Below are 12,265 nucleotides of genomic sequence, written 5' to 3'. Positions count from 1 at the left end.
ATTGCAATCAAAGGCTTTAAACAAGGACAATTTGTTGGGACGATGGAAGAACTAATGCTGCTGGTCGTTCTATTGAAATGAAAATCAATTGTGTCATTTAATAAGTTTTTCCATAGAATGAGGGGGCCAAGAAATATGAAACGGAGATTGGCCATATGACATAAATCAATATTCATTAATTTCAAGAATTTCTATATCTCGATGCTGATGACTACATTCATTAATATTATGAGTAATAATATTTTTGACATAAAAAATAATATTTTTTCATGAGTTGAGTTGGGTCAAAGATTCGTCTCACAAAATTGATACGTGACGTGAGTTTTGTACACTTTCAAATACAACACGAAAACACGAAAATGGGTCGCATAGAAATAGTAAAATTGATCCTTAACCATTTGATATGAAATGGTTTAGCCAATCCGTTTTTGGAGGCAAATTTGGGGCGAAATAAATTTTGGGGCCGGTAGAATATCAGTTTGGGTCTTCATTTCTGTAGTTGCTGCCTTTTATTTTTCACGGATATATAAAGTTTGATTTTCTTTGCGATATTTCATCATGCTGAAACAAAGTTGTCTCGTGTAATTATTTCGTTTTTGGTCAATGTTGCAATAGAGAAATTCTATGGTAGGAGACATGTTCCGAATTTTATTTGAATGCAACACGGGTGTCGCGTCTCCGGTTTATGGGATTGACAACGAAGTTTGGAGTTAAATTTTAAAAAGAATTACGGGTCAAACAAGTACAGAAACAGATTATTAACCATAACCGTAAATCGTAAGTATGATGCGACAAACAAACATCATAATCTATAACCAAATCCTAGGGCTTTTACTAGGGATAACACGCGACCCGCAAATGAATACAGTAGTCCAAGATCATGTAATATTTCATAAATAAAAATAAGGGAATCAAAAACCTTTTCTGTCAAGCTAGATCTCGTGTTAGAAATCTATGACTTTAGTTTTTGTATTTTGACTAAAATAATTTGTAAAATTACATGTTGGTATAGGGGCAATCACACTTCGGTTACAGGAGAAGTCGACGTAGGAAGTTCTCGGGTCCTTAATTCTCGTATCTTTACACTCACCTCCGCTACAACGAGTCTTGTTAGAAGCAGATCGTCTACCAGGGCCGCGCCGCCCATAAGCATTGTAAATACAGCAGTCCAGCTCTTGGCCGAAATATATCCTGTCAGCAGTGGCCCTATGGCGGCTCCAATCGAGCCCGTTCCATCACTGATGGCAGTAACCGTGGCTTTTGCTCGTGAATTGCCTTTCAACGAGCTGTGAGTTCCAAAATCAGTCGAAACTGCAGTTGTTATAAGGGCGTAAGGCCCATTGACAAATACTCCCGTTATCAGCATGAGTATGACATTAACGGTCATGGATATGTGCCCATAGCTTCGATAACAGTAGAGAGCCGGGATACAACAGTACATTAAACTTGCTGCTGTTATGACTCTTGCATTCAAATTATCCGAATTGTGGCCTGCCAGGATCCCACCAACCACTCCTCCGACGTCGAATAACGTTGACAAGCTAAGTTTCCCGATTCTTCGTTTGATAAGTATCGTCCCTCGATAGCTGCAGCATCACGAATTATATGCAATGAATTGAAGAGAACCAGAAGCCAAAATAATTTGAAATTAAACCGCGAAAAATAAGAACTCACCCGTGTGGCTGATGTAGAACGGAAGCCAATAAAGGAAAGTGTAAACTACCAATTTAGTAAAGAAAAGGCAAAGAGCAAAAGGGGCAACCCCAGGAATCCTCCATGCTTCAAGGAATCCCACGGCATTCCGCTCATCAGATTTCATCCTCAACAGGGGTTTGACTTCATCCCCCGTTTTCTTGGGGGAAAGCAGTGTATTGTCATCTAAATCAGCTCCAACAGATTCGGGAGTAACTGGCAACAAAAGGAACAGCACAGCGCCAACAAAAGCAATACCTTGTCTGGGAACAACCATAGACCAACCCCATTCACGTTTCAAAAGCATTGAAGCAACCAACAAACCGGTAATATTACCAACATAACAAGTCCTCTTCTTTTTTCCAAACCAGTTACCTACAACTGCCACAACTGATGGCCATCCAGTGGATTGAAACAATCCAGCAAGCATTTGGACAATCAAATAGAAGTAAAAGATATGGATGTTTGCCCATTACCCAACACCAAAAAGTGCAGTAAACAAACCAGTTCCGACCATTCCTATGGTTAGAAATATCCTAAGATCCATCCTATCGCCCATGTGACCAGAAAAGTACATTCCTACAGCATACACGAAAAGGAATGCCACATCAAGCACATCGAGCAATGACTTGCCATCTCCGCCATTGAACGGAGACCATCCTGCGCTCTCAAATAGCTTGTGAGAATAAGACCTTTTACCAAATGGGAAATGAAATCTCATGTCTATATTAGGCGATTGGGGATCAAGCACACTTTTCACTATGCTTGTGGTTTTTTGAGTAGCATGGTAGGTCATCACGTAGGCGAAAAACGTGACTATTAGAACAATGGATCGATGCGTCTTGTAAGAAACGGCGGATCATTTTATGTACTCTATAAAACGGATTCCCGGAGGCTTGCTGCCATTTATTTCCGGGACGAGTTCGCTACTTGAACCCATCAATGACTCGAAAGAAATTCCCGTTCTATAAGACAGCAAACTGAAAACCTGAGACAGGAGTTCAATTACTGTAACTGAGTCATATAAACCTCAAGAACTGGTCAAGATTTTAACACAAAAAATAAAATTAAAAAAAAATTCAATTCAAGCTACCAGCCAAACAAACTCCGTTAAATGGAAACTCCATCCTAGAAAATTGTTCGCTAAACCGTCCAACTCAAAATCTGTCGTGGCATCCATTTCTGAACAAACTTCAAAATTTCAAGTCCAATCCACCATAAGAATAAAAGAAATACCATATTCGTAAGCTAAACGAAAAAATGTCCTGTTTGGCCATAATAAAGTCTCTCGAGAAAAAAAAATAAGAATATTTAACTTCTTCATCACCCTAAAACAATCAAATCTTCATACACGTTTCATACAGCAGCAGAACAAAACAACGAAATCGCAAGAACAACAATTAACCCACAAATTTTCCAACATCCTAGTACACAAATTCAACCTTAAATTTTAAAACAAAAGCAAAAGTAAATATACGGCACTTTTATAGCATAAAAAAGGCAAAAAAAGAAGACAACAAATTTGAGAAATTCAAGAACAGTTCAGAGGTAAAAGCATAGATTACAAATACAAAACCGAAAAGCTAACATGGGATTATTGAAACTTAAACAGCCTTTCCTTTTTTATTCACAACTTATGTGTTATCATTCGACTAACTCTGAAACGGTTCTGTTTCTACCCCATTTTTTCTTCAGTTCCTGAGGAAGGAAGTAAATGGCCCATTTCCCGGTGAGAGGTTGAATCACGAATTGATCAACGAGGCTTTTATAAAAGTGGTCGGCAGTTTTAAATCCCAAGGCTGATATTATTATTACTAGCGGCTGGCGGGCTGAGGGTGTTAAATAATTGCATGAATGTCGAAATAACATTTTTTGTCCAACTCTAGAATAAGAAGAAAGGAATTTGACATTTCATTTTATGAAATGAATACAAATGAATATTGAATACCAACCTCTAAGTCAATTAGCTCCAATAGTATCAGATGTGGATTAAACATATTTTTGCAACAATTATGACTTCTTGGATACCTTAACCTTTATCATATGCAAGATATTTATGTCAGAGTCAACAATAAGACACGCCAAATATTAGTTGATACACAAACTTTATTGTATTAACCATGTACTGGATGAATGACATATTTACCAAGGTCAGAGTACTTCCGTACTCAAACATGAAAAAGTCGTTTAAGATTTGATGTACTTTCAAAACTTATCCACGAATGATTGCAGGATGAAAATTAGTATCACTATTTCTTTTTCGCAACACTTGCCTGAAGATAGCACCATATGCAGGAATGATTCCAGAAAAATTATTATTTTCATCAGCATACTCCATCAATTACCTATAAATTGTCTCGATAAAACATGAAAAATCACAACGTCAATAAATTATAAGAAAATAGGTGTGCATAACTAATAGCTCAACTTTGCACACGGATTGTCATTATAATGAGATGGCATCTATAAAACATTGTAGTGATTTCAATGTTTATTATCTTTTGTTGAACAAAATATCTCATCTTAACCAACATATCTTATCTTATCTTTTATTAGTTCATAGGATCTTTGATTATGTTATCTTTGTATTTTATATTTTAAATTCCTAGGATTGGTTTATCTTATCGTTTTGTTTCTTTATTTAAACATTGTAACCTAATCACTTTGAGAATAAGAATTACGGTGCATGTTTCCACCGATCCCTCCATCTCTCTCTGTTCGATTTCATGGTATCAGAGCCATCGGATTATAGATGACCAAACACGGCATGGCAACTCCAAAAATATCCCTGCCACCAGAATCCAATCCCTCGGCAATTGATTTTCCGTCGGTACCAATCACTTGTCATCGATTGAATGGCAAGAACTATTTACAGTGGTCTCAATCTGTCAGACTCTTTATCTGTGGCCGTGGGAAAGATGGTTTCCTGTCCGGTGAAGCACTATGTCCAGCCTCTGAGGATCCGAAATCTCGGACGTGGAATTCAGAGAATTGCATGGTTATGTCATGGTTAATAAATTCCATGACAACCGAGATAGGAGAGAATTTCCTCCTCTATAGCAGTGCCAAGGAAATTTGGGACGCTGCAAGAGATACATACTCCAGCAAAGATAATACCTCCGAATTATTTGCTATTGAATGCCGGTTGCAAGATCTCCGCCAAGGCGAGTCTTCGGTCACTGATTTCTTCAACACTCTTACTCGTCTATGGCAGCAATTAGATCTCTTCGAAGTACATGAGTGGGAGTGTCCAGCAGATGGTGACCGATTTCGTGGTGTTGTTGAGCAGCGGCGGATATTCAGATTTCTGTCTGGCCTCAACCCATCACTCGACGACGTACGGGGGAGAATTCTGGGCACTAAACCTTTACCAAGCCTTCGAGGTGTTTTTTCTGTTGTTCGGCATGAAGAGAGCCGTCGGAAGATTATGTTGACAACGGCAGATTTTCCTTCCTCTGTGGACGCATCTGCCCTGGCTGCCCAACATCGCTTCCCTCCACCAAGCGATGACTCTACTGGTGGTATGCGCATGATTCCAAATTCACCCGGCAATGGCCAGTCCAAGCAAAGTCGTCCATGGTGTCCAAAATGCCGAAAATCTACACATACACTGGATACATGCTGGAAAATTCATGGGAAGCCTGCCGATTGGAAACCAGCAAGAGAACGACGTGCGAACACAGCTGCTGTTGATCCTCCAACTTCAGAGCAACAACCCTTCACGAAGGAGCAACTTGATGCTCTCCAGAAGTTGTTTGGACAGCCTTCTAACACACCCATTCCGTCTCTCAGCAGCACTGGTAATATGGCCCATTCAGGTATTGCCTCATTTACATCTTCACAGCATGATATGTCATCCTGTTGGATAATTGACTCGGGCGCATCTGACCATATGACTGGGTGCCTCAACTACTTTCATAATTTCCAGCAGTGCAACGCCCCTAACACAGTACGAATAGCCAATGGTTCTCTATCCACCGTGACTGGTTGTGGCTCCATTCAATTAACTAAGGATATATGTCTTCATTCAGTTTTGTTTGTACCCGATCTTGCTTGTAATTTACTGTCTGTTAGTAAATTGAATCATGAGCTTGGCTGCCTGACTAAGTTTTTGGGTAATTCTTGTGTGTTCCAGGATGTGGCATCGGGGAAGACGATTGGCAGTGCTGAACTTTCTGGGGGATTGTACATTCTCAAGACTGATGCGGCCTCGGACCAACCATCTGCCTCACAATCAGTACCTCACTCTGTTTCTGTTTCTGCTTTAAGTTCTAATAAGATCAAGGATATTGTTTTATGGCACTACCGTTTAGGTCATCCAAATCCATTGTATCTTCAGAAATTGTTTCCGGATTTATTTCGTAATAAAATGTCGATTCCATTTAATTGTGATATATGTCAGTTTTCAAAACACACTCGCACAACTTTTAGACCCAATTGTTATAAACCATCTTCGCCATTCTCTCTTATCCATAGTGATATTTGGGGGCCATCCAACAACCCCAACCTTAACGGGACTCGTTGGTTTATCTTATTTATTGATGATCACACACGACTATCGTGGGTCTTCCTCATGAAAAATAAATCCGAAAGTACTCAGATCTTTAAACATTTCCATTCAATGATCAAAACCCAATTTTCGTCTCATATTCGTGTGCTACGCACTGATAGGGCCCGTGATTATTTCAACTCTGTGCTGGGGAGTTATCTGCAATCACATGGGATTATTCACCAAAGCTCGTGTGTGTATACCCCTCAACAAAACGGAGTCTCTGAGCGAAAAAATCGCCATCTTCTTGAGGTTGCTCGTGCATTACTCTTTACCTCAAATGTTCCTAATTACCATTGGGGTGATGCGATATTAACTGCCACTTATCTCATAAATAGAATGCCCTCAAGGATACTGCAATTTAAAACTCCCATCCAGACCCTCCTAGAAACTTATCCTTCTCCTCATTTAATCCATGATATTCCTCTTAAAGTGTTTGGTTGTTCGTCCTTTGTCCACATACACTCACATCACCGTAATAAACTTGAACCTCGTGCTATCAAATGCATCTTTCTTGGCTATTCTCCACGCCAGAAAGGGTACAAATGCTATTCACCCGCCACGAAACAATACTACACTTCTATGGATGTCACGTTCTTTGAATCTCAGCCATTCTACCCCGGCTCTTCCTTTCAGGGGGAGTCAACCATCAATGAACAAAGCAGTTGGGAACCCACATTCCCATCCATCCCTCATATAGAGCATCTCACATCTATTACTACACCAATAGACTCACCTCCGGATCAACCAATAGACTCACCTCCGGATCATAGAAAACTTAACCTCCATGAGCCAATTCACACATATTCTCGTAGAAAGCATCATCAAGAGACTATACAAATGCCCGCACAAATTCAGGCTGCTGATGACATCTCCCCAATGATAAATCCAGGTACACACTCACAAGAATTAACCCTTACTGATACTCATGTGATGAACAACAGTGAGCTTGTTGATAATTTTGATGAAAGGCCTATTGCACTACGAAAAGGAACTCGATCATGCACACAACATCCTATAGGCAACTTCGTCTCATTTAAGCGTTTTTCACCTGCATATTGTGCCTTTCTTTCCAATCTAGATCAGGTTCAGATTCCCTCCACTATAGAAGATGCCTTAAATGATCCAAAATGGAAAATTGCTGTCTTTGATGAAATAAAGGCATTAGAAAAGAACAACACATGGGACATCACTGATCTTCCATCAGGAAAAAAACCGGTTGGGTGCAAGTGGATTTTCACAGTCAAACATAAATCTGATGGGAGTATAGAACGATTAAAAGCTCGACTTGTAGCCAAGGGATATACTCAGTCATACGGCATCGACTACCAAGAAACATTTGCTCCTGTTGCTAGACTTAACACTGTCCGAGTCCTCCTATCACTCGCTGTTAACCTTGACTGGCCATTGTACCAACTTGATGTCAAAAATGCATTTCTTAATGGTGATCTTGAGGAAGAAGTCTTCATGAAAATACCTCCTGGCTTTGATTCTCACATACCAGTTAACAAGGTGTGCAGGTTGCGGAAGTCCCTGTATGGACTCAAACAATCTCCTAGAGCTTGGTTTTATCGATTCATGAAAGTGTTAAAAAACGATGGTTACTCTCAATGTCAGACCGATCACACCTTATTTGTGAAACACTCTGGGGAAGGTAAAAGTTCAATTCTTATTGTTTATGTGGATGACATTGTACTAACAGGGAATCATAAAGAAGAAATCAATCGTGTGAAACTCCTCCTCAGTAGGGAATTTGAGATGAAAGACCTCGGACATCTCAAATACTTTCTAGGGATGGAAGTAGCCAGATCTTCTGATGGAATATTTATTTCTCAACGCAAATATGTTACTGATCTTCTGAAAGAATCAGGAATGTTAGGGTGTAAGCCTACAGACACTCTGATGGATCCAAATGTCAAACTTGGTGACAAAGGGGACGATCTCTTAATAGACAAAGGAAGATATCAAAGACTAGTGGGAAAATTAATATATCTGGCACATACACGACCAGATATTGGATTTGTGGTTAGTGTTATCAGTCAATTCATGAACAAACCAACCGAGGAACATATGGCTGCTGCATATCGAGTATTGAGGTACCTCAAAGGGTCCGCTGGTAAAGGAATCCTATTTAGCAAGACTACCGACCGAAGAACTAGGGTATACAGCGATGCTGATTGGGCTGGATCCATTACAGACCGACGTTCGACGTCAGGATATTGTACATTTGTATGGGGAAACCTTGTAACGTGGAGAAGTAAGAAACAACCTGTCGTTGCCCGCAGTAGTGCTGAAGCTGAATTTCGGGCATTGGCCCATGGGATATGTGAGGGGATGTGGCTCAGAAGATTGTTAACAGAGTTAAAAGTGGAAGAAAATTCCCCAGTTGAAGTGTTATGTGACAAGCAAGCAGCCATCAGCATATCCAAGAATCCGGTACACCATGATAGGACGAAACATGTTGAGGTAGACCGTCACTTCATTAGCGAAAAAATTGAAGATGAGATTATTACTGTCACCTACGTTCCTTCTCAACTTCAACTAGCTGACATACTGACAAAGGCTATGTTCCGTCCCACATTTGCTGAATTATCTTCCAAGCTGGGAATGATAAATCTATATGACCCACCTTGAGGGGGAGTGTTGAACAAAATATCTCATCTTAACCAACATATCTCATCTTATCTTTTATTAGTTCATAGGATCTTTGATTATGTTATCTGTGTATTTTATATTTTAAATTCCTAGGATTGGTTTATCTTATCGTTTTGTTTCTTTATTTAAACATTGTAACCTAATCACTTTGAGAATAAGAATTACGGTGCATGTTTCCACCGATCCCTCCATCTCTCTCTGTTCGATTTCATACACAATACCAAAATGTTAACCTTGAAATTCTTGTGGCTATTTGTCCTGCCTTAGACCCTCGTTTAACAACTAGTAACACTTGTCGAAAATCACCAACAAAAACCATTGTCTTCCCTCCAAATACCAATTGGTTTTCCATAACATCTTGGAAACTCTTACTGATAGATTCAAAAGCATAACGATTTTCCATTGGAGCCTCGTCCCAAACTATAGTTGATGCACGCCTTATTAGATCTGCAAGTTCTGTCTATTTTTTTTATTTTGCAAAGTGTTGATGTGGTTGATCTAAGTGGAATTTGAAAGCTTGAATGTGCAATTCTTTCACTGGCAAGAATGCCGCAGCTCTTCCAAATGTTTAACCGCAATTATAATTTCACCGATTTTTCTTAATTATGCCAACATTGAGCGATACAAAAAAGTCTTACCAGTACCACCAGAACCATCAAAGAAGAAAGTTTTAATTGGTTATGCACAATAGTTTCTATGATAGTGTCAAACGCTATCCGCCGTTGAGCATCCAAACATTCAATAGATCTCAAATCATCATCAGAAATCTGAATAGATGTCTTACCAGTACCACCAGAACCATCAAAGAAGAAAAGTTTTAATTGGTTATGCACAATAGTTTCTATGATAGTGTCAAACGCTATCCGCCGTTGAGCATCCAAACATTCAATAGATCTCAAATCATCATCAGAAATCTGAATAGAAAGTTCATCCTCAAGTGTTCTTGGTAGCGGTGTGTTCTCTAAATACTCAACATTTATTGATGGCAAATCGAAATCATCTAGTTTCTTTTTGTACTGATGCAGCAACCTTCGTATCTTTAGCAATAACTTATTGGTGAATAAGTTACTTGATGAAATTGCTCTACCATAATCTTCACACATGTAACTCTGTAAGTATGGAACTCATCCCAGAGTTCTCGAATTTCTATTGGTTGACAGAACACCAATATGGATACAAATAACCTTCTCAATGAAGATGACATTCTAACATAGCATGTTTCTTGCAAACATTGTTGAACATAATCATCATGTTGGAGAAGTCCCCTCATTTGCGTAGCCTTCTTCAATGTTGAATATGTAACCCTATTCACAATCATTAGATTTTCAAAAGATGTTAGCCCCCTAACATGATTTAGAAATATATGAAGATAAAGCATCTCACCTTCAGATGGTGACGCACCAACCACTATATTGCTACTTCTTCGACGAATCTTTTTTTTTTTAGATTTTATCAACGTGTAATACGGTGGAAATTCTCAATACAAATACTTTCTAATCAAGTCAGGATCACAATTTATTTTGGAAAATTCTGTAAGCATGGTCTTCGAGTTGTCATCATCTACAAGTAGATCACTTACATGTTGAGAGTAAAAAAAAATCAAATGTTGGTTTGGTGTGCATAGTTGAAACCTAGTGACTGAAAGATACATCCTACTGAACTCAAATGAGAAAATTTGCCACAATACTTCAGGTTCACACATCCATCTTCCATCTGAACTGTTGGATTTCATCACAATTTTTCCCTTTTCGTAACTCTAGCGCGACCCGATCAGGACCTTTATGGATGTACTTGTATATGTACTTGACACATTTGATTTCACCACATACTTCAACAACATTAATATGAAAATCATATTTCAATGTGTAGTTATATTTTGAATTACATGTCATACGATTTTGTTTGGAGTAGCGTTATAGGAAGACAACTCCATTCTTCTTCTGTGGTAATTTGTTCTACGTCGAGCGAGGTAAGATTGACGTTGTTCTTCTATCATGTCATGTCTTCTTTGACGTTGGTGCATTATAATTTGTTGACGTCTGGAAATGTTGTTTTGATTGTAATGAGAGCTAGAACCGGGTTCCTACATAGAACAATAAATAATATACATAAAAATAACTAGAAGGCAAAAAAAAAACAACGAAAGAGATTGTTCCAAAAGTTTTTTTATAATATTTATTTATTATTGCATCTTCTAAATCCTAATTATCTTCATCATTTTACATTGTATAGAACAAAGCAAATTGTAAAATGAGTAAGATTGTTTCTCACTTGTATGTTCATAATTCTATGGATTTTTTTTAACCCCAAGATCACAATGAACACTATCCAAACAAGTGAGTAAAATATATATTTCTTCATTGTATTGTTGGTTCGAGACCATTTTTTTGCATGATCACTGATACCCCATGGTTGGGCTCGCTAAGGTTAGGCCCAAACAAGATTTGGGACCCCTGGCCCATCCCCAGCCAAGGTGGAAGGCCCGTCACGAGCCGAGGTATTCTCCTATAAATACCAGGTTTGAGTGTTTAATTCGAGATTCACTATTTTATTTTTCAGCATTACCCTTAGCTACTCTCCACTTAGATCCTCAGTCTCTGACTTTAGCGTCGGAAGGGCTACGTAGGGAGGAATCCCAAATTAAACACTCAAACCTGGTATTTATAGGAGAATACATGGGCCCGTGACGAGCCTCACATCTTGGCTAGGGATGGGCCAGGGTTCCCAAATCTAGTTTGGGCCTAACCTTAGCGGGCCCATCCATGGGGTATCACCAGTCTCTCTCTCCCGAGTCGAACTGAATCGTAGAATCGAAGTTCGATTAATTGCGTTGTCTTTGGTTTACAACATGTAAGCTGTGCATTTTTCTCCTATTGCTCCTTAGTCACCAAAGATTTGGAAACAAATCAAATCGCAATACTGTTCTGAAGGGAAAGATTTGGTATGGGCTTCCTCTATAAATAGAAGTCCCTACTCACTTCATTCTCACTTATCCTACACAGAATTTTCTCCCTCCTACATTCATCAGCTCTCCCTTGCATAGCCGCCGCACGCCCTCGCTCACCCCACGTGTTCGTCATCTCACCCTCGGCCATTCACACGCGTGCCCGAGCCCTAGCCTACAGTCACTTGTGCGCCCTGCGCTCTCATCCCCACGCCCACAGCAGCCGCACGCCCTCGTCCAGCCGCCATCCTCTCCGCGCGCCTCGCCTCACCACATCACGCCCTCTCCACGCCCTGCTCCCTCACCTTCGTCCACACTGCCCTCACGCCCAGCCGCCCTCCTCACTGCACGCCTCGCCTATTGCCTCCTTACCCAGCGCGCAGCCTCGGCTCTCTCGACACTCGCCGCACATGCCCAGCGCGCAG

At 39.9% G+C, this 12,265-nt stretch overlaps 1 protein-coding gene and 1 pseudogene across 1 annotated transcript; both read right to left on the bottom strand.

The window, feature by feature from the left end:
- Nucleotides 1-861: 861 nt before the first annotated feature.
- On the bottom strand, nt 862-4,181 carry LOC140983440 (putative glycerol-3-phosphate transporter 1; annotated as a pseudogene).
- A 4,923-nt stretch (nt 4,182-9,104) lies between these two features.
- On the bottom strand, nt 9,105-9,999 carry LOC140982923 (uncharacterized). Its single transcript, XM_073449710.1, has 2 exons — nt 9,535-9,999; nt 9,105-9,356 (listed from the first exon to the last, which is right to left on the bottom strand). The coding sequence occupies exons 1-2, from the start codon at nt 9,997-9,999 to the stop codon at nt 9,105-9,107; spliced, it is 717 nt and encodes a 238-aa protein (XP_073305811.1).
- Nucleotides 10,000-12,265: the final 2,266 nt, after the last annotated feature.

This window comes from Primulina huaijiensis, chromosome 8 (assembly GCF_012295235.1).
Source record: "Primulina huaijiensis isolate GDHJ02 chromosome 8, ASM1229523v2, whole genome shotgun sequence".
In the NCBI taxonomy this organism is placed as follows: domain Eukaryota; kingdom Viridiplantae; phylum Streptophyta; class Magnoliopsida; order Lamiales; family Gesneriaceae; genus Primulina; species Primulina huaijiensis.
Note: the sequence above shows the minus strand (reverse complement) of the source record. Positions and strands in the feature narration are given on the sequence as shown.